The following is a 21577-nucleotide window of genomic DNA, read 5'->3' as shown; positions in this document are numbered from 1 at the left end:
GTACCCGACGTGAAGTCATTGTTCCACCAATCACTACACATGGATCTGACTACAGATGACTGTGATGCTCGCGTCTTTCACTACTTTCAGTACTTTACAAAGATAGTGAAAGAGAACGGCCTACAGGGTATGATTGGCAAAACACACCCGTCTCTACAAGGATACAAAGATCGCATGAAGGCCAGGTGTCGACTGCTGATCGAGAATCTTCAGCCTGCTGTTTTAAAGGAACGGATCCAGCGTCTAGTTGAGTTGGAACGCCAGGATTGCAAGGCAGATGACGTGGCGCTATTCAATATCATACTAGAGCGTGCCAAAGCGCAACAGCGCTTTCATCGCTTCACCAAGGAGAGCGGTTCGTCGCGTAGTTCCCAGCGTCAACCCGCCTTCAGCACAACTGGCGCGTCAGGACCAAAACTGATCACCAAGGCTGGTACGGATGGGCGACGCCGCGATATTACAGCTAGTACCGAGAGGAGCGAAGGCTTCCCGAAGCCTGCCAAGGCAGCGAGACCGCCTGTGAACGGCTGCCTAGGTTGCCATGGCCCCCATTGGATGCGTGAGTGCCCTACAGCCACTGCTGCGCAGCGTGAAGAGCCTCTAGCCCGCTATCGCGCTGCCAAGGATTCGAGCAGCACTGAGGTCCGCTCGAAGGTTGTTAAAGGCCATGAAAGCGCAAACACTGTGAAGATTAATAACCTTCTTGACGTCATGTTCATTCCAGACACGGGTGCTGAGCGAAGTGTGATCCCAAGTTGTGTGGTACACGCTTTACTGGGCCTCCAGCCTGACCTGCTCATTCATTGCTTGGTCCCAGTGGAAGTGGTGGTTGCTGACGGCCGACGACTAGAATGCGACTGTACGCTGGAAGTGGATCTTAAACTGAGCACGGCCGCAGGTGTGGTGAACGTGCCATCTGTCACATGTGTGGTTATGGACAGCGAAGAAGAAGAAGTTTTACTAGGCGAGGACACCCTAAATGAGCTGGGTATCAATGTGGACGACATGCTGGCTCAATTAGCCAATTGGGCTGACTTCGTGGATGACAGTGACGACTTTGAGGTGGGAGATACCTCGCAGGATCACCAACTGGCTAAGAACGTACAGGGCAGTATTAATGCGATGGTTGCTGACGCCGCTGCTAATGACATTGCCGCCGAACTAGTTGAGGAATTACATGACGTTCTAAACCAGTATCCAGATATCTGGCAAGATAGTCTGAGTGATGGTCCTCCCGCTAAGGTGGAGCCGCTGCGCATTCAGCTAAAGGAAGGCACCACTCCAATTCGCTGCAAGCAACGCAAGTACGCGCCCCTGCAACGGCAGTTTATTCGTGAACATGTGGCACAGCCTGCCAAGATAGGACTTGTGAAGGAAAACAGGTCTGCACGCTGGGCAAGCGCGGTCGTCCCTGTTCGCAAACCAGGATCAAAGATGAATTCCGCCTCACAATCGATTACTGTGCTGTCAATCAAGCCATGGTGCCAATTGCTGGTACCATGCCTGATGTAACAGCAATGATGAACAACGTGAATGGTGCTGTAGCCATGGCTAAGTTCGACATGAAGAACGGATTCTGGCAGCTGCCGCTCTCAGAAGAGAGCCAGGAGGTGTTGTCATTTATGACAGATGAAGGTGTGTATACATTTTAAGGCGATGGCTTCATACAGTACACAGAGCACCATGATGCAGCTATGTCCCAACTCCAGTTGACTTTACAAAATTCGTCTTGTACAGTCACGATGAAAAGGGCTAATCGGGGGTAAAGTAGACTCCTTGGAGCTAGGGCGACCCACATACCTACTGGAGTTGAGTATTGGATCATCTCATAATATACACACAGAGACTTACATGTATGTTTGGCTATTAATAATTTGGATTTTTGCTCAGATATTGCTTAGTCAACTACAGCTCTCTAATGATCGGCAAAGGCAGTACAGTACTTCAAAGTACCTTTATCGTGGATTCTACATCAAATTTGGAGGGCTGACTGCTAGATACTACACCTTTGCCAGTCCAAACTGGCGGTAGTGTAAACCAAAGTGGAATGAAGTAACTATAGTAACGTTTAAAAATTGAAATATAAATTCAAAAATTAGTATGTAGAGCAACGGGGATTTAGTGTAGCGCTAACTGGTGGTTTCGAGCCACTGCCACAACCAGACTTTGAACTCCACGCGCATGCCAAGGGAGCCTAAGCACGGTCTTGCCGCCAGGACGCGGGTCCTGGACGCTCACAGGGAAGGCAGGGACTGGATGCTCGTTGCAGACCACAATGGCATCCCTCCCACCACAGCACGCAACATCATCGACCGCAGGTCCGCCGAGATCAAGACGAGGGGCGGCGTGCGTGCGTCGTGCACAAAGTGGGAGATGAAGGATGCGCTAGTGGATTACCTAGAGAAGAATTGTTGGTATACGCTAATGTAGATGCAAGATATGCTATGGTTTGACTTTGGCACTCGCATAAGCACTTCACTTATCAGCAAGAAACTATGCGATAAGCTGTATACAGTCAAACAGGTATGCTGGGCTCGTACTGATATGAACTAACTGATATTAGTACGAAGTAAACAGTTTTCGAACAGGTTCGTATCGAGCCACAAACGTGCAATAACGACACCAACATCGAAAAACGACGTGTATTTGGTGAGGCCCTAGCAGCACATGAAAGGAAGGGGTCGTTCATCGTTTCCTATGACGAGACCAATTACAATCTCTATTGTAAATGGTCTCAAGGGCGAGCTCCTATTAGGCAGCGTGTGGCTGTGACGCTTCCGCCTTCTAAAGGCGCGAACTTACAATTGCAATGTGCAGGTTCCACAGAGGTTGGGGTGGTTCACTGGGCTAGACGACGTGGAAGCATTATAATGGAGGTGAATGCGGCTTTTGTGGACGACATCTACGATGCTGTGAAGGCAACAGATATCTACAGGGACCATTTCGACAGTATTAAGATTGTTATCGTCTTAGGTAACGCACCTGCACACAGCCAATCAGAAGACTTGGTCCAAGGCAGAAAGGACCTGGAGCTACTGCGGCTCGGCCCCTATTCGCCTATGTGCAATCCGATCGAAGGTACGTAGAATTTAAATGAGCTCGTCATATTCACTAATACGTTTTTGTTCTAGCGTAGGCTGCTTCAGCTCCCCGAAGGCCCGCATCAAGGCTTACTTGGCTCTGAATTCTGACCAAATGTTCAATTTGCCGCACGGCGAGATGACGGAGTGTCGTATGTGCTTGCTCGAAAGAGCAGCGGACCATTGCATGCCCTGCATCGTCTGCTCTTAGACAACAAGATGGCTCGCCACTGCGCACTCTTCGTCACAGCTGCAATTCGCAGCGAGCCCATGAGCTACGGGACGTAATCGGATTTTGCATAGCACTAAATCCACATTGGTCTGTAGTAAATTTCAGAGCTTATTTTTCTTTAAAAAAAAAAAATTCTACATCTTTGCCAGTCCAAATCGGCGACAGTGTAAAGCAAAGTGGAACGTTCCGTAATTTTTTTTTTAATTTTTGAAATTTACTTTTTTAGAAAAAGCCTGTCATGCAAAGTTGATTTAGTGTAGTGCAAAGCTTTACGTGCCGTACTCCATAGGTTCGCTACGAATAGCTGCCGCCACTGACAACGCACAGTGGCGCGCCATCTTGTTAACCAAGCGCAGATCCATACATGGCAAGCTATGCTCTGCAGCGTTTTCAAGCAGCTGCATCCGGCGCTCTGTTTTCTCTCCGTGTGGAGCAAGAAACATTTCGTCATGACTTAAGGCAAGATAAGCCTTAATGCGTGCTTTTAATACACTAAAACACCCTGCCGCACAGTAAAATAGACAAAAAAGCTAGTACATGTGCACGCTATAATTGTCTGTAAAACGTACCCTCAATCGGGTTACACATGGGGGAGTATGGCGCCAACCGCAACAGCTCCAAGTCCTCCTGCTCAGTAATCAGATCCTCAGTCTGGCTATGAGCAGGAGCGTTGTCTAAGACAATGACAACCGTCTTGCCAGCTAAGGGGTCGCGGTACACGTCGTGGCGCTTGACCGCCTCGTACACCGCGTCCCCAAACGCAGCATTGACCTCCATTTTAATGCTGCCTCTCTGTTTAGCGTAATGCACCAGGCCCACCTCAGGTGACACGGCGCATTGCAGCTGCAGGTTCGCTCCTTTGGAGGGCGGGAGTTTGACAACAGCACGCTGGCCAATTGGAGCTCGGTCCTGTGTACGTTTGCAATACAAATTAAAATTTGTTTCATCGTAATACACAATGAAAGACCCCTTGCGCTCATGAGCCAGCAATGCTTCACCAAACTCCCTCCTCTTTTCGATATTCACATCGTTGTTACATGTTTCTGGCTCAGCTCGAGCCTATGCAATAAACACTAGCCATTAGTACAATACAAATAAAATATAAATTAAAATAGAGCTTATTACCTGTTTCACAGTATACAACTTGTCACACGATTTCTTACTAATTGTGGAGGTGCTGACACGAACTCCAAAGTCGTAGTGCAGCATCTCCTGCATCTGCACGAGCGTGTATTGGCAGTTATCCTCCAGGTATTCTACGAGGGCCTCCTCCATCTCCGGCGTGCACTTAGTGCATGTCGCCCGCGCGCCGCCTCTCTTCTTGATGTCCGGGGTTCCTCGCTCGACGATAGTCCGAGCCGTTGTAGCTGGAATTCCGTTGCAATCGGCTACTAAGGCCCAGTCCTGCCCAGCCTTGTGTGCGTCGAGAACGCGTGTCCGGGCCGCGAGGCTATGCTTTGGTTCTGTTGGCATGATGCTAGAAGAAGAGGTTTTGATGCCGACCACCAGACTAAATCGCCATTGCTCTAAAGTCAATTTTTGAAAATAAAAATTAAAAATTTCTTTGTCACTTAAGTTACTTCACACCACTTTGCTTTACACTGTCGTTTACACTAAGCTTACCGCGAGTTTGGACTGGCAAAGGTGTAGAAGTGCCATATTTTATGCGATATGAAGGTGTTTGCGACTTCCTGTCTGTATCCTAATAACGTTTTAAGTATCCTAAGTAAAGCTGGAATTGACAATAATTCTCTCACGTTTTAGTTTTCTGCTTTAATTTTTAAACATGAGCCGAGCATCAACAAATAAGCAAAATGCAAAATGTGCACATTCTTTTGAGATGGTTTGACGTGTGGTGCTGCTGCCGATACTTCTGTGGTTAAATATACGAGTAGAAAGCCGTGCCAGCAGCCAGAGGCGAAGGGAAGAGATACGGCACCAACACCAACCCAGTTGTTAATCTTGCCGGGTCAACGTCGACACAATGGGACTCGCACCGCGTTCAGACAGCGAGTCCACCAGGTCGTGCAGTCCACGCCGCTGCACTGGATCCTCCCGCGTCGGCCCATAGGCGTCTGTACCGACGCTACCTTCACCAGCGAGCTGAGATGTCAATGAGGGCGACGCATTCTCGGCGGCGAAGTCGCGGAAGCTCATCGAAGAAGCAGGAAGCATCTCCGGGTCTTGAGTCGCGAACGTATCCAACTCATCAGGCTCCAGCTCGTCAATGTGGAACGCTGACAAGGCGACAGCGTTGTCTGCACGCATCAGATGGCCCGTACTGGACATTGAGCGTTGGCGCGAAGGTCTAGGATGTAGCGAGTTAGGCGGCGCGCTACGGTTCAGCCGGGAGCTCAGCACGTTCGGCGCCGTGTAAGTTCTGGGGAGTTGTCTTGAATACGGAGCCACTAGCTCAGCGCTCGGGTCGTTAATGATACTTGTGCGACTCATATCAAACCCAGTCCTCGCTGTCGAGTTCGGACTCGACAGACGATGGTCGGATGTCCCGTTGGTATGTGGCGACGACATGCGTCCGATTTCTTCCTCCTCTTCGTCTCCAGAGCCAGTGCCAGCCCACTTCCACTTCTTCTTGGCCTTCATCGTCAAGATAGTGCGTCCGATCTTCACGTGCATCGGCTTTCCCCACTCCAACTCCAGCGGCTTGCTCAGAAACAGCATCGTACCGTTCGAACTCGCCGCGTCGTAAAGCACAAAATGGTTCTACCAGACACAAAACAGAAAACACACACACAGATATTAGTCGATACTCGACACTTGACACCATTCAGACACCACTTACATCCTGGAATTTAACCTTGGCGTGGAGTTGCGACACCGTCCGATACCGCAGCGTCATATTGTTCGTCGTCGAGCGGCCAATCGTCAGGAATTGCTGATTCCGCGGCATGCTAGAAAGTTATAACAGATAAGCAAACAGCGGTTAGATATATCTTACCAAGTAAATTACGCTGCACAGCAACTTACTTCGCGAAGCTCAACTGGAAGCGCGTATTGGTCAGCGCCGTCGAGCGGTTCCGCGTCTCGTGCTGCGTGACAACCGCGAACGTGACGTACGGCGGCGCCAGCTTTTTAGCCAATAGCGACACCACTCGACCGTCCTCCAGTCGAACACTCGTCAAGTACGTCGCCTTGCAGATGCTGCACACGTCCAGGCCGTCGGTATTGGTAACAGCGCACACTTTCTGGTTCGGATTGGTCCCATCTGCGTCCAGATTGTTATTCCAGCGTTGCAGACAGTCCAGATGCACGTATTTCGTGTCTCCTTTGCAGTGGCAGGGCGCTACCAGCGGATTGTTATCCGGATCGTCGTCGCCGTCGTAGCAAATGTAGCAGAACCGCTTGCCGGTCGTGCCGGCCACTCCGAGCGGCAAGTTATCGAGTCGCGGATCGACGTGGTCGTCTCCTTGTCCACTCGATCTTCTTGCGGCTTTTCTGTCCTTATCTTCCTCCGATTCGCCTTCGTCGGACGTGTCTCCTCCGACTCGCATGGCCTTATCGTCGTCGTGCTCTCCGCCGTCCTCCATATCGGGCGATCTTTCTGTCGGATGGAACGTTTGCTGCAACGGGAGACTCAGATAATTCTCCTTGAGGAACTCGTACTGTTCATTGGTCAACGATTCCTCCGTTTCCTCGCTGTTCGTACGGTTCAGTTCACACACGACCAGGCCGACGGATCCGATCCGCAAGAGATCGCCCAGTCTCAGACTGTGGCCCGTAACGGGGTATTTCTTGCTGCCCAGTACTCGGCACACTCCTGTGTGGCCCGAGAACCGCTCAATGGACGACCCGCACACGAATTTACCCACGGAATTATCGTATTTCATTGCCAGTGTCGTGGCGCGCGTGTCATTCAGCACACACTCCTTCATCTGTGTGGACGCAGCTCCCCGTTCCTGTTCGTTCTGCTGCTCCATTTCCTGTTCACCTGCCTCGTCCTCTTGGTTATTAGGAGGCGATGGGAAGTCCCGCATGTGCAGCGCCTGGAAACTGGCGGCCAGGTCCCGTTCCAGCGCCGTGTGGAACGGTGCGTCGGTCTGTGTGACGGCGTTCGGGTGGCTGCTCGATGTGGCGTAGAATGGGTACGAACCGCGCTGCGGACCGTGCAGTACAGCACCCTCTTCGTCGACTGTGAACTCGAGCTTAGGCAACGTGCGACGACCGCGCGAGGCGCTTACACGTGCGCCCGAGGCGTCTGTGGTGGCGCGCAGCTCTCCTGGTGTCGTAGTCTCGGCTTTTACCTCTACGCGACGTACACTCTTGAATCCCATGCTCTTGGCGCGCAACATGGTGCTGTGTGGTGGGTTAATTAGGGAGCCGAGGGTCTGGAGATCGAAGAGATCCAGGTGACCTACGCGGGCCAATAGCGCCAGCTGTAGAATACGTAAGCGACTCGCACTTGGATGGGAGTATGCAACGGTGTCTGCTTCTTAGGTAGAATCTCGCGGCGCGTCCTGAGGGGCTCTAAAGAACGAGCTACCACCCCGCGCAGCACAGCGCGTCCCGGGGGCTTTCCTTGCTTTTCGGCTGATCGTCGTTTGTTCTCGTTGCGAGGTATAGGGCGAAAAAAGGGCTTTCTTATTTTTGTGCCGAAGGCTATTTTTCTCAGATTAATTTACCGATCTGCGATTGGAGAGAGCACAAATCGGCGGGCTGCGATTGGAGAAAACGCTGACTTTTGTGTAAGCATGGTGTTTTATGAATTTGCGACCTGGGACGAAACGCTTTGAGGCAACTAACCTGATTTCCCAACAGAATGGACGTAGCAATGTCGTTTATTCAGAGCTTAGGACACAGTCCAAGGCTGCCTTCTAGCAACATGCCTACATGAGAAAAACTTCGGTGTGCAGCATAGTGCGATCTGAGTCACCCGGACTTTAATAAGTGCTTGTACATGTATTAGTACAAGTACATGTATTAGTGTTTTGTGCTTCTACATTGTGGATCGGTTTTATTGCACCGGCTATCCACAACAACAAAAAACACTGTCAATTACCTGTATTAGTTTATTAATACCTCAGAAGTATTTATCGTCTGTTTCGATCTTGAAGCGACGCATTCACTGACACAATGTCGCGCCGTCAAAGTCGAGGCGTCGATCCGGAGCTTTTCGCGCCCAGTGCACAGAGCTCAGCTGGTGACAGATACGCAAAACCTTTACGTTCTGCTGGCGGCAATTTCGATTACCGAGGAGCTTCTCCGTCATCTTCGCACGGCCGCAACCAGCATGAGTACAGTGGCTACACGTCTAGCAATAATCCGGTGCAACAAGAACATTCGAGCTGTTCAGGACTCACGATCGAGCTGGAACATCTCAGCGGGTTTACGGGCAAAGGCAAGAACACGATCCACGCGCATCCTACCGACCCGGACAGCTACATCACGTGGTGCGAATGATACTCTTGAGTTGGGTTCGTCAATGAGGAGAAACTAATCCTTGTGATGATGCTACAGCATGGGTTCAGCTGTGGTGATTGGCAAAATCCATGATTCGCAGAGTCAAGAGCTGCTCTGTGCACACGAAGAAGAGATCAACGTGATGAGTTTGTCCAGTACAGGTACATTTCTAGCCTCAGCACAAGTGCCTCCTCACTCCGGACGGACAGATCGAGGTGGTGCGTTTATCGTGGTCTGGGATCTCACATCAGCACAGGAGCGCTATCGACTCCAGGGCTTCTTCCGTCCAATACTCCAAATGTCATTCTCGCCAGATGATCATTTCCTCGCGGCGTCCTCCGAAGACTGCCGGGTCATTCTCTGGGATATGCGAGTACGTTGTCACTTCCTAGGCGCATAAGTATCATATTACCAAGGCTAACGCTGTGTTTACTGCCTCGAAGACATCCGAGGTGGTGCTTTCTAAACTTTTCCCCACCCCGATAACAATTCTGACCTGGGGTAAAATGGACGAAAAGTGTCGCCGTCCTAGATATTCGCTCGCGTTTGCCCACTCCAGTCAACTCCTGAACGGCGAGTTAGCCTACGACATCGCAGCCATGCAGTATCGTCTTGAAGTCTCCACTTTCTCGATGCCCAACGTGGGGATTGCTCGCACGTATCTCTGCGCTGCAATCACTCAAACCCGCACGGATGTCCTTGCAGGAACCACAGCCGGAGAGCTGGTGGTTTTCAACACAGAGTCACTAGTCTACCGCAACGCCGTGCCAGTCGTTAGAAACGGCGTGCAGAGTGTCGCTGCATGTGGAGACACCGGATACGTGTACGTAGGCGCCGGCGACGGCGTTCTCAAGAAACTTGTAGGCCGTGACTCCGACTGGAACCTCGTAGGGCAAGTTCAACTTGTCGGCGGTATCACCAGCATCTCCATTAGCCCTGGAGGAGCTCAGCTGTTCGCTGGTACCTCAGCAGGTAAAATGTACCACGTGGTTGCCAATACACTTGTGACTTCGGAATTAGCGAGCAGTCATCTGGGGGCAGTCACAAGCTGCGCCTTTGGGGATTCATGTGAAGAGTTCGCGACTATTTCAGTAGACGGCAGTATTCGCGTGTGGGATTTATCCTCCTACCAGCTCAAGTGTATGGCTACCGAGGCAGTAGCGGGACTGTGTATCACTATTGCGAAAAACTCGACACATTCCGGACTGCTAGTCTCCGGTTGGGTCGATGGGTGGCTACGCGCCTACGATGCAGCAAGTGCACAACCCAAATGGCACATTGCAACGGCACATCGTGGAGAGGTGACTGCAGTGGCGTGTAGTGCTCAGTATATTGTGAGTGGAGCTAGTGACGGCGGAGTGAGCATTTGGTCTTTTGCTACTCGAGAATTGGTCCTGCAATTCCATGAACACAAACGAGCAGTCAGCGGCGTCCTCGTCGACGTCAAGTTACCACATCGCGTTCACTCTTGTGGAGTAGACAAAGCTCTGTTCATTTACGACCTCAAAGGAGCTCGGCGTGTTGTGGCACAGCAGGTTCGAGAGGGAGCGTTCCACGGTATCACGCAGAGACTAGACAGCGAGACGGAGATCGTTACTGCGGGCGCTGACGGCCGCCTGCTCTTCTGGGACTGCGACGAGCCGGACCCTGTCCAGTTCATTGTAAGCCCCAGCAGGTCAAAAGTTACATGCGCGCAAGTGTCTCCCTCAGGTCGATTCCTGGCTACATGTGGAGAAGACTGCGAGGTGCAACTCTTCGACGTTGGGTCCTCTGCGCTGCTGGCGTCAACACGCGGACACTCGAACACTGTGAACGCGCTGGCGTGGAGTCCGGACGAGCGACAACTCGTGTCTGTCGGCTCGGACTCGTGCATTTGTATCTGGAATTTCTACCAAGAGTGAAGAGGATCTGGATAGTCTTAACCTAAAGAATCTCTATTGATGTGTCACTTAACTCAATCGTCTTCCGGTGTCTCGAACGTTGGTGGCGCTTTCCGCAGGTTCCCAGTTAAGCGGTCGCGAGTAGCTGTGTCCACCTCAACGTAGCGTAAGAACTGCATGGCGAACGAGGCTTCTCCTTGTGTCTTGGAGCGTAGTAGCGTAGCATAGCCCACCATGTGAGCTAGAGGCACATGAGCGTGCACGATCGAGCGTCCTTGATTGACAATAGAATCGCTGCCATCTCCACCGATAGCAGAGCCCACCTCTTGAATATGTGCACGTCGTTGAGAGCTCAAGTCGGCTAGTACGTCACCCACACAGCGATCGGGAGAGCGCACTTCGAGCTTCATCGTGGGCTCCAAGATAACTGGCTCGGCTTCCTTAAGAGCTTGTTTAAGTGCCAGTGCTGCAGCTGCACGGAAAGAAGCTGCACTCGAGTCCGCATCCCAATCACACTCTGCCTCGTCCACAGTTACCTTCACGTACGCCACACGGTTCGGAGTCAGTACTCCGCGACTCAAAGCCGCTTGAAGACCCTCCTCGATCGCCAGAGCAAAGGCGTGCGGCATCTTCTTGACTCCGTGGTTCTTCCACTGCACCACGTTGCTGTTATTTCCATCCTCTTCGTCGTCTTGGCTGTCTTCTTGATGCTCCAGCAACGGATCCACGTGGACCGTAAGCTTCGCAAAGTGGCGGTCAGTGCCTAACATGACGTCGTGTGTATACGGCAACTCAACAGAGTTGGTGACGCTCTCCAGATAAGCCACACGCATGGCACCGATAGAAGGTTCCAGCTTGTAGTCACTTCGAAGACGCTCCTTGATGATGTCCAGATGCAGCTCGCCCATACCAGACATGAGCGTTTGACCGGTCTCCTCATCCACAGTCACCACGAAGCTCGGGTCTTCCCGTTGCAAGTTCTCCAGTGCTGCGTCCAGATCTTTCTGCTTGGCAGACGACTCGGCTTCAATGGAGCATGTGAAAACAGGCTTAGGGATCTGTACACCAGGCAGAACCATCGGGTGCGCGGCGTCCTTGGCGCTCACGAGTGTATCACCTGTGAACGTGTGCTTCAGTCCCACCGCTGCGCCGATGTGACCGGCTGAAATGAACTCCACGGCTTCCTGGTCGTCAGCAGCTACGTGCATGAGTCTTGTTAGTCTTTCCTTGGTGCAGCCACGAGACGCGTTGATCAGCTGTGACTTGGCGTTCAAAACACCCGAATATACGCGGAAAAACACCACAAGGCCGCGCTGACGGTCGTGTTGGACCTTGAAGGCTAGCGCGCACAGTGGCTCGCTGGCGGATGGCTGTAGCTGCACCACCTTGTTCTCCGCTGCTTGGCCACGAGTCTTCTTGCCACCTACAACTGTGTGCGCTTCGAATGGGGCCAAGTCCAGAGGCGACGGCAAATAATCCACCACCGCGTCCAAAAGCGGCTGCACGCCCTTGTTCTTCAGCGCACTACCACACAGCGTAACCACGACCTGCGACGACATGTCTCGCTGTACTGTGATCCGACGCAACGCCGCCTTGAGCGTCTCGTTATCGATCTCTTCCTCCATTAAGAAGAGTTCTCCCAGCTCATCATCGAAGTTCGACGCTCGCTCAATCAGCGTCTGACGTCCTTCTACGGCCTTTGCATACAGCTCAGCCATCTTGCCACCTGCAGAGGACAGCAACGGTAGTCGTTGAACCTGTTCGCCTTCCTTGTCCGTCCATTTGATCAGCTGCATGTCCACCAGATCCAACAGTCCTTCGAACTCCGCTTCCTCTCCAACTGGCAGCTGGACGCACAGCGTTTGCACGCCAAATCTCGTCTCGATAGACTCACAGGATCGGGCAAAGCTGGCGCCTTCCCGGTCTAGTTTGTTCACGAACGCGATGCGCGGCACCTTGTACCGGTCGGCCTGTTCCCAGACCGTCTCGGTCTGCGCCTCCACGCCGGCTACGCCGTCCAGCACAGCTACAGCGCCGTCTAGAACGCGCACCGCTCGCTCCACTTCAATGGTAAAATCCACGTGGCCCGGCGTATCGATCAGATTGATGTGGTGCTCGCGCCACGGGAAGCTGATGGCCGCCGCGCCAATGGTGATGCCGCGCTCGCGTTCCTGAGGCATAAAGTCCATGGTGGCGTCACCATCGTGCACTTCGCCCATACGGCGGATAGCTCCGGAGTAGAAGAGCATGCGCTCGGTTGTTGTGGTCTTTCCGGCGTCGATATGTGCCAGGATGCCGATGTTGCGGATGGCGGCGACGTGCGCAACATCCTCCTGGCTCGAATTCGGTGCAGTTAGCGACGCCGAGGAGCTCCATCGACGCGCAAAACGCTGGCGCAGATCATGAGCGCTTGAAGATAAGCTAGTCGTACGTCGAGAAGCTGCTAGCAACCCGGTCGCAGCGCGCGCACGAGTGCCAAGCATAATGCAGGACGTGTGGCTCACGTCGCATGTAAATTTGAAAACATTATTATTGTCAAAAATTCAGAATGAAGACTTGACTTTTGTAGCGAAAACAACTTTGGCAATTATTGTGACTTTAAAATCGTTGTTAAAGCTGTACGTTCGACTTCGGTCGTTAATGGTATGGCTACGCAATTCTAGGACGAGCTCATGGCTTTTGCAATAGCGACCTACATGTATCTGTATTGGGTTTTGACCTCACTGATAGCAAGGCAGCGTGTCAACTGGTCCAATTGTGCACGAACCAGGCGTGTAGCTCTTGATGTGTGTGGCCATCTGCGCCGTCGAGAAGCATGGACAGCAGGTCACGGCCATGCAGTCGTTCGCACTGGAGCCGGGAATCTGGTACTGACTGCGAATGCGCTTGCGAAGCACCCATAACGCAGCGGCAAAGGCTGCGTGGGCCACCACTGCGAGAGACAGGAAAGCGGCGTTGACGGCCGGTCGCGCATCCTCGAGGCGGTGGGCGTGATAGTAGTGGTAGCTCACGTCGTGCCCAAGGATCACCACGGAGATGAACTGCTGGATTGTGAGCGTCACAGCGACCACCTCAAAGCTACAGAGCAGCGCGAAAAATAGTAGCGACGTGTAGTACGGCACCATGCCCAGACGACTGGTAATCTGCGCGAGTGATACGCACGGACACAGCGTCGCCATCAAGGCGTTCGGTACGAGGTGGTCAAAGCACGCAAAGAAGTCTGCTGTCCAATACCCCGTCGCGATGCCGAGAACAATGTCGTCGCCAATTTTCGTGTAAGCGTTATCAGCTTCCGGTGTGCAGGGCTCAACCATGTGAGGACCCAGTTTCTCGTCCATTTGGATGGCGAAGGCGACGCGCGGGGTGTCCTTGGGGGTCTCGACGATAATGGGCTCCGACATTGTTACGATCAAGTAGTAGGGTTGATGGCGAAGATGCGAAAAGTAGAATGATTCACTCTTCCGTGTTGGATTCGTTGTCTAGGAGGACAAGCGCTGGAGAAAGCATCGATCATGTGCCACATGATCGATGCTTTCATTCATGTGGCATCCCCAACATCGTATTGGGATGATACAGTACAGTCGTCTTGTGATGGATACGGAATCATCTCATTCGTCTCTTATCTTACTGAGGCCTTTCAACAAGCTCCATCATCCCGTCTCCGGATAGGCGTTTCCGAAGCCCCTTCCGATAATGAAACGTGTTGGCAAGTTTTCGATGTGCAGATTCCGCCATCGTATCTTTTAGAGCTCTTGCTGAGCACTGATTTGTCCGTTTCAATGGGTTTAATTTACGTTTCAAGACGACGAGAACGATAAATGCGAGGAATCTCGTTGGGAAGCGTCTCGTGTACTAATGCGCAAGCGTCATAATCGCAGAAGAAGTTGCAACGGATAGCAGAACACGACAAGAGGTCGATTGTGGTCGCGATGGGCTAAGCGTTTTACGTCCTCGCAACTACTGTACACCGCTCTCTGAGATCCTAAACAAGTTGGCAGTCGTGTCAAGTTCGGCCTGGCAACCAAGTGGGATGGTTGCGGTTGGGCTCGTGTGACCAACGTCCACGCCGTAGAGAATCGGGAAGCTCGTACCCAGGGAACCCGAAAAAATAAAATGCATAAAAAATAATCCTAATTTTTTAATTTAATTATTAAAAACAAATTTTTTATGGCTGTCAACAACGGTAACTTAAGTGAACAGCCCCAATTTTGAGCAAGGTCTAGTCAAGTTACAGCGGGAAAATTAGCCTGCACTGAATTTAGGTCGCCTGATCTCGAACGCAAGAGCCGCCGAAGAGTGCTCTTTTGTGAGAGCGGCGTTCAAGAAACGCAATAGAAGAAGAGTGCTCTTTTGTGAGAGCGGCGTTCAAGAAACGCAATAGAAGAAGAGTGCTCTTTTGTGAGAGCGGCGTTCAAGAAACGCAATTGCGCACGTCGACGTCGCGTACATCCCGCCAACGTAATGAGTGTGAGCGCTTCTTCTCTCTCGTTTAACTGGTGCTGTCTGATCTACGGAAGCGAATGTCTCCAGCCAGGCTCGAGATGATAATGTTTATGAACTACAATCGTGACTTGCGGAGTAATGCAAATAATTGAATTATTAATTTGCTCAGCTCACATCGACGTATTAATCTAAAGTATTGCTTTTTCGGGTTCCCTGCTCGTACCTCGTGTGTGGTGGCGGATTAGCCGCTGGGGCTCCTCTACTTGAGCTCTGGAATATGCAAACGCTCGACCGATAATCAGGCCGCTTTGAATGTATCTTCCGCACGCAGCCACCCAATCGCGACGTTGACGTCCAAGAGGGGCATACCCTGGTCAAATTGTGCTCCTTCGGGTGTTTCGATCAATAGAATAGCGTCCTGTAGATCGGGCGTGTACTCGGCTGAAGAAGCGTAGGCAGACAGAATCCGCCCCTTGGCCTGGCTTCATCTCATCTTGATAAATCTGTGTGAACCAGTTCGCCGTCTTGTCACTCTGTCGACGGTACCACCTTCCCAAAAGGAGTCGCCGACTGTACTGCGTTCAAAAAAGGAAGTAATTGTACAGCCTGTCTGGACCTTTGATAATTTCCGGATGTGATGATCCTGAATGCAAAAGAAGTATCACTTTATGCTAAAATCTTGTTTATTTGTAAATCCAATATAGTCGACCCCCGCGAAAACGGGGTGCAGTCCAGTATATAGCAACACCTCGGGAAACTCCCCGAAATGGACGACGGCGGCAGGCCCGTAAGAACTACAAAGCTGACACCTGGCGTACAATGCGAGATGGAGCGTCGTGATATCCAAAAAGCCACAAAAGATCTTCGGGTGCGCAGCAATGACGTCGAAGTCGAGATATTTCAGTATCTCGTGAGAGGTGAAGCCACCAATGGTACGGACCGTAACTTTTACTTCCGGATCCCGAAAGCCTGCATCAATTCGTCCGCACGTAGCTCAGTGTCGGCAGAGCTGTACGCACGGCATGCTGCCCGGTTGACATCATCGACTTTACAATCTTGGGACTGGGTGTTCTCTTGGGCTGTACGACACAGACTTTTTACGCCGAACCCGAGGTGCTACCCGAGCTTTAGCTACACAAGAGCTGCAAGACCTGATGCTGGTGCCACGAGTGCAGCGATATCGCCCTTGATGAGGGCCGGAGCACGAGACATTGGCGCAATTAGGAAGCACCTACTTGCTCATTGATTCAATCGAACGGAATTCTGAAACTTATGCCCGAACACTTTGATAAGTACTGGGTTGCCTGGGTTGCTCAAAATATAATTTACATGGATTTCTTCGTGTAATGAAATAAATGCCTGCATGGTAGATCGGAAATCTGCAAATAAATAATTTGTGCTGCAACTGTGGCAAATAAATATCTGCATCAAAACGTGATCGTGTTACTAGATTAATGGCTTTGGGGAAAACATGCTCCTCGAGTGCTGGGAAGGCATCAGGAAAGCGTCGGACATGGCGAAGGTTGCGAGAGTTGGTAGTTTGGGCTGTGTGCAAATTAAAAAGTGAGTTTGAGTCGGCGGCACAAGTTTGCAGACAGCTCAGAGCCAACGAAAATCTGGTGGCTGCCAAACAAGGACAATAAATTTCGTGTAGAATTCATAAAATCCAAAAACAAAATTAATTTGTGGCCAAACCATAAGAGGGATGTCCAAGTAAAAAAGTAATGACTTATTGGCTACACGACTTATCAGAGCGCTGAAAAAAGTTGTCTCCAAAAGTCGTCCCCATGTTCACTCGCCAGGAGACGACTTTTTGACTGACCTATCGAACGGCATGTCTTCAACATGCTCAAAGAGAGTTGGTTTCCTTTTTGAAAGCGTGCTCATCAGGAGCGCTCCTTGCCCTGTATGCCTCGCTCCCAGGACAGCGCAAGACAGTGTGGAGCTCTACCAGCACGCGATATGACACAGGACGGGAACATGTACGTGCCCCCTGTACGTGCTGCACGCTTGGTTCATAGAGCTGCTGTCACGGCACCTCCATCTTCGGCAGAGTTGCCACCTTACTACACGCAGTATGAAGAGGATCACTCAGAAGACGAAGACGCTTCAGAACAAGCTTCGACTTCTTCGCCTGCACAGGACCTGACACCAGAGAGAATGCCCAGACGCCCCAGCCGTAGGGTTGTTGAAGCTCATCAGGCCTCGATGGCTGCTATCACCAGCACTACCAGCACTGGCCAAGCTCCCAAAGCCAAGCGAAAACGGGTTTCCCGCCCAGTTACGAGCAAGGATAACGCAGAAGATGTCCCTTCAGATGGTAAAACACGCAAGACCAAGAAGCCAAAGAGCTCTGCTGCGTCTACGAAGCCGAAGCCGGTGAAGTCGTCCAAGGCGAAGCAAGCAAACACACAAAATGAAGCAGATGGTGTTCAAGAAGTGAAGAGCATGCACTGGACGATTCAGCTGACTGCTCTAGCAATTGAGGCTCGATTTAAAAACCCACGCATCTTGGCGAAGTTCGCGAAAAAAACTTCAGACACAAAAACAATTCAAGCGATATGGGAGGACACCATCAACGTTTTCCAGGAGCGTGCGCTGCAGGAACATGCTTGGGGGGATGACGGACCTCGCGGGGCTAGTGTAAAGCAGTTCAAGAACAAGCTGAACAACATTCGATCCGGTTACAAAAAGAAACGCACTCGTTTGCTGGGGAAAGGAAACAGAGTCCAGGAAAACAGCAGTGATGAAGAAGGCGACAGTGAGTCGCCCCAGCGCAAGTATCCTGAAATGCCTGTTGATTTTTTCGTCAGCTATTCCGACGAAAGCGACAGCAGCAACAGTGATATCTCCGTTTCTCACGCAAAGTTGGTTTGTGACCCTCTGAAAGTACAGGCGAAGTATCGCGCTGAGCTAGGTGTCGAATTGGCAGCGCTTTGGTCTCTTTTGTGTGATGCATTCTCGCGTCGCGTTGGAAGCACCGGAGAAGCAATCACGGAGTCAGGTCTAGCTGCAAACGTCACCGTAGCCAATACTCAGAGTGAAGGCGACGAAAACAAGGAGACGTCTGATTCCGAAGACTCCGACACACCAAGTGAAGCTCGCGCTAAAGCCAAGGAAAAAGCAAAGGCGAAAAAACGCCGCGACAATCAGCAAAAATATTCGACGGGTGTGAAGCGTCCCATTGATACTGTCAGCGATACCCTTCGTTCTGGCTTCGAGACAATTGAGAGAGTACTTTCGGTTCGCCATCAACCAGCGCCGAATAACTCGGAAAATGACCCAGCTTTTCAGCAAACTCACGGCGTCTATTGAGACTGCAAACGCCACACAGCAAGCCACAGCCGAAGCACTTCTTCAAAGCATTTCTGGTCTTCACCAGATTACCAAAAATCTCTACACGGAAATGACGAACGGAGGCAATCGTTCAAGCACGGAATAGCTGAATTTACGAGGACAGGAGTTGGCGGAGCGTCATTTATGCTCGTTATCGCGTTCGTAGAAACGGTCAGCGTACATGTTTCTCTTCCTAATCGCCAAGTCAACTTCACCTTGCGTTCTGTCCCAGTTCTGATTGTACGCTGTCATCACTTGCCTGGAATCATTTTTGGCTTGCTTCCGAGCTTCAATATCTCTCACACCTTTGAACTGCTTGTCGCCAATATCGATCAATATGTTGTGCAGCACCGCAGCAGAACATATCATCCTAGTGTTCGTCTCGTGTTTACGTCGATCCGTGACCCCGTGAAGCACCTTAAAACGTGCTTTCAGCTTTCCAAATACGCGCTCAACAATGATTCGTGTCTGAGAGAGATGATAATTGAAACTGCAAACATTTCAAGCACATCAAATAAAAAATAGCACAAACAAATTGAAGATCATACCTCCGCTGTCTTTTCGTGAGGCGCTTGCCACCGCGCTCGTCAAAAGGAACCATCAGGAATGGCCACAGCTTGAAGCCCGCATCACCCAGCCAATTCACTCCAGGAGGACAAATATCACGAGCCCGAGCACCAAGTACCACAGACTGATTCCACATTGACTGGTCGGAGTCGTTTTCAGTGGCAGTAACTCCTACTGCCACTGAAAACGCCAATGTACCGAAACTTGTAGCGGAAAGCAATCGCAGCCAAACAATTATAAGATGGCTTGCCGCTCTTGTCGTAAAAGCCCTGAAATAATTGAGGGAGCGATGATCACAATTTGGAGACAGCAAGAGATACCTAGCAATCTACCTGATGGTCGTTGGGTCTTCTAGTCCGTATTAGAGTGCCATCAAATACACATGCCACATCTGGAAAATCGGCATTTTCCCCAGCAAAGCCGTCCACCAACGCCCCCCACTCATCGTCTGCAGTAGGCGACGGAAAGTAAATCACGTCGTCCATCATACCGTATAAGAGTTTTTCCAGCCGCTTGATGTAGCGACTTGCAACTGGCCGAGACATCTTAAGCTGTGCTGCTGCACCTCCAATACCATCACCGTCTTGTCCACACCCGTTTCCGTAGTAGGTTAGTAAGACCGCAAGCCCCCAATCAAAAGAATAATGCAAGTTTTTTCCTGGTAGCCCGTACTTCCTGTAGTACAAAGGCTCCAAGAACGAACAAAGGGCATCAAATGATGCCGGCATGCAGCGGAGTGTTTTTCGGTAGGCCGAAGGGGACCTCTGCTCCTTCAGCTTCGCGTAAAAGTCCGATCTGACAGCAATTCGTTCGCTAGGAGGAGCGCGAAGTGATCTCCAGTCCAGTGTTCCAAACGTTGCCCCAAGCGTGATGAACAGCAAGAAGATCGATACAATCACATCGTCATCGACGTCTCCGTCTGCCTCCCCTGCACTCCCGTCGCCGGGAACACCCATCTCGACGTCTTCGCCACCAGCAAAACCGTGACGGTCATGTATCGCATATTGTGCCGCTCTAGCATTCACCGCAGCGTGTTGCACGTTGAGAAAGCCATCGTCGACATCCATGGGAGTCCCACCAGGCTCTGTAGGCTCCATTCGGTGGCCAGGAGGAGCGTGGGTGACGTAGTTCGAGGCGTTCTCCACCAGCTGCAACTTCTTGAAATCCAGCCCCCCTTGACATAAGTCGTCTCTCCTTCAGAAAAGTTGGTGACGGACTAACTTTTTTTCTTTGACTTATAAGCAAGGTGATCTGACAACGACTTTTCAAGACTGCCCTTTTTATGGAATAAGTTGGCGCAAATAAGTCATTACTTTTTTACTTGGACATCCCTCTAAGTAAATTATTTCTCTAACGAAAAAAATATATTTTCAGATAATATATTTCGCGGATCCCTGGTGGTTGCCCGTGCCGTTATCAGTACCGGCGAGTAGAATACTAGAGCCTGTGTTATTACAAAAAAGGACGGCAAGTCAATGAGCAATCTCGCCAGCATAGAACTGGTCATGCCGCGTACAGCTCGCGTCGTGAATTGTCCAGCTTTGAGCTGATCGATTTCCCCTCCTCTGAGCCTGGCTCAAATATACCTGCTCTCTCGTTTTAAGCTCTCCTTGATCAAGATGACAATAATTTTTCAGCAAGTATTCTTTCCTTCACGAACATGAGGTTATGTCGGACTGCGTGATCTCGATGAGTAGGATATGCCCTTCGTAAATAAAATCAATTTCTTAGAAATAATAACATTGAGACATTGCAGTGAAAGCTCAAGCTGAAGATGATCATACTCTATGACCCATACATGTAAGTTGTGGTGTAACGCCATCTGACTTGACCTTCTCTGTGCCAATGCTCCGCTTTCAATGCTCTCTACTCTCCCATTTGAGATGCGCCTTCGTTTTTCTCCAGATGTTGATGTTCACTTATCCAAAGGAAAGGAATACAGGGACTACTAAATATTTATAAATATATTTATAAGCTCAAAGCACACGCAAACCCCAAACGCAAAAAATATACACTGACACACTATTATAATCACACGCGGATACTCTTAATTTTCCAAAGAAAGCGAAAAAACGTGAATAACTTTTACTTCTGTAAATAACGATAGCCATGAATTTATTATTGAAAAAAGGCTGAAATTAAATGAAATTAATTAATTTAAAAAAAGAGCAACCATTTTTAAAAACGTATATTAGTGTTAATCACTTCTAATATAAAGCGCCACACGAACTACGTTATTGTCGCTTAAATTGCATATTCTTAAATCCATAGTATTGCTGTTACGATGCATAGTTTTTATCTGTATCACACACATCCTATTCTAGATAGAATACAAACCCCAGTACGAGTTTTATGTGGATAAAATTCATGTATTTTAGCACCATTGTTTTCAGTGGGGGTTATTGCAGCTCTAGCAAACGGATAACATGAGAACTTAGCATTTATGCGCTGAAAAGTTGACTTGATATAAGTAACTTAAAGAGAAGCACATTTTAATTTATACGTAGAACTTAGGACTGAGGCACTGTATTCGATTGAGTGATATTATTATCTTATTGCAATGGGTTGTTAGTAGTACTATGGAATGTATAGTATTGTAATTAATAAACAGGCAGATGTAGGAC

The 21577-nt window shown here is 50.3% G+C and overlaps 4 protein-coding genes across 4 annotated transcripts; 1 reads left to right on the top strand and 3 right to left on the bottom strand.

Moving 5' to 3' along the window:
- Positions 1 to 8400: 8400 nt before the first annotated feature.
- PITG_08101 (uncharacterized protein) lies at positions 8401 to 10628 on the top strand (the record flags this gene model as incomplete). Its single annotated transcript, XM_002904232.1, has 4 exons — positions 8401 to 8491; positions 8621 to 8717; positions 8785 to 9100; positions 9171 to 10628. The coding sequence occupies 4 exons, from the start codon at positions 8401 to 8403 to the stop codon at positions 10626 to 10628; spliced, it is 1962 nt and encodes a 653-aa protein (XP_002904278.1).
- A 53-nt stretch (positions 10629 to 10681) lies between these two features.
- PITG_08100 (elongation factor G, putative) lies at positions 10682 to 13090 on the bottom strand (the record flags this gene model as incomplete). Its single annotated transcript, XM_002904231.1, has 1 exon — positions 10682 to 13090. One exon carries the CDS (start codon positions 13088 to 13090, stop codon positions 10682 to 10684), a length of 2409 nt encoding a protein of 802 aa, XP_002904277.1.
- Positions 13091 to 13327: 237 nt separating this feature from the next.
- PITG_08099 (PLAC8 family protein) lies at positions 13328 to 14038 on the bottom strand (the record flags this gene model as incomplete). Its single annotated transcript, XM_002904230.1, has 1 exon — positions 13328 to 14038. One exon carries the CDS (start codon positions 14006 to 14008, stop codon positions 13328 to 13330), a length of 681 nt encoding a protein of 226 aa, XP_002904276.1.
- Positions 14039 to 18928: 4890 nt separating this feature from the next.
- On the bottom strand, positions 18929 to 19681 carry PITG_08098 (uncharacterized protein; the record flags this gene model as incomplete). The annotated part of the gene is made up of 4 exons (XM_002904229.1): positions 18929 to 18943; positions 18985 to 19092; positions 19142 to 19222; positions 19286 to 19681. 4 exons carry the CDS (start codon positions 19679 to 19681, stop codon positions 18929 to 18931), a joined length of 600 nt encoding a protein of 199 aa, XP_002904275.1.
- Positions 19682 to 21577: the final 1896 nt, after the last annotated feature.

Source organism: Phytophthora infestans, genomic scaffold (assembly GCF_000142945.1).
Source record: "Phytophthora infestans T30-4 supercont1.12 genomic scaffold, whole genome shotgun sequence".
Lineage (NCBI taxonomy): Eukaryota > Oomycota > Peronosporomycetes > Peronosporales > Peronosporaceae > Phytophthora > Phytophthora infestans.
This window is presented reverse-complemented; position numbering and strand designations above follow the sequence as displayed.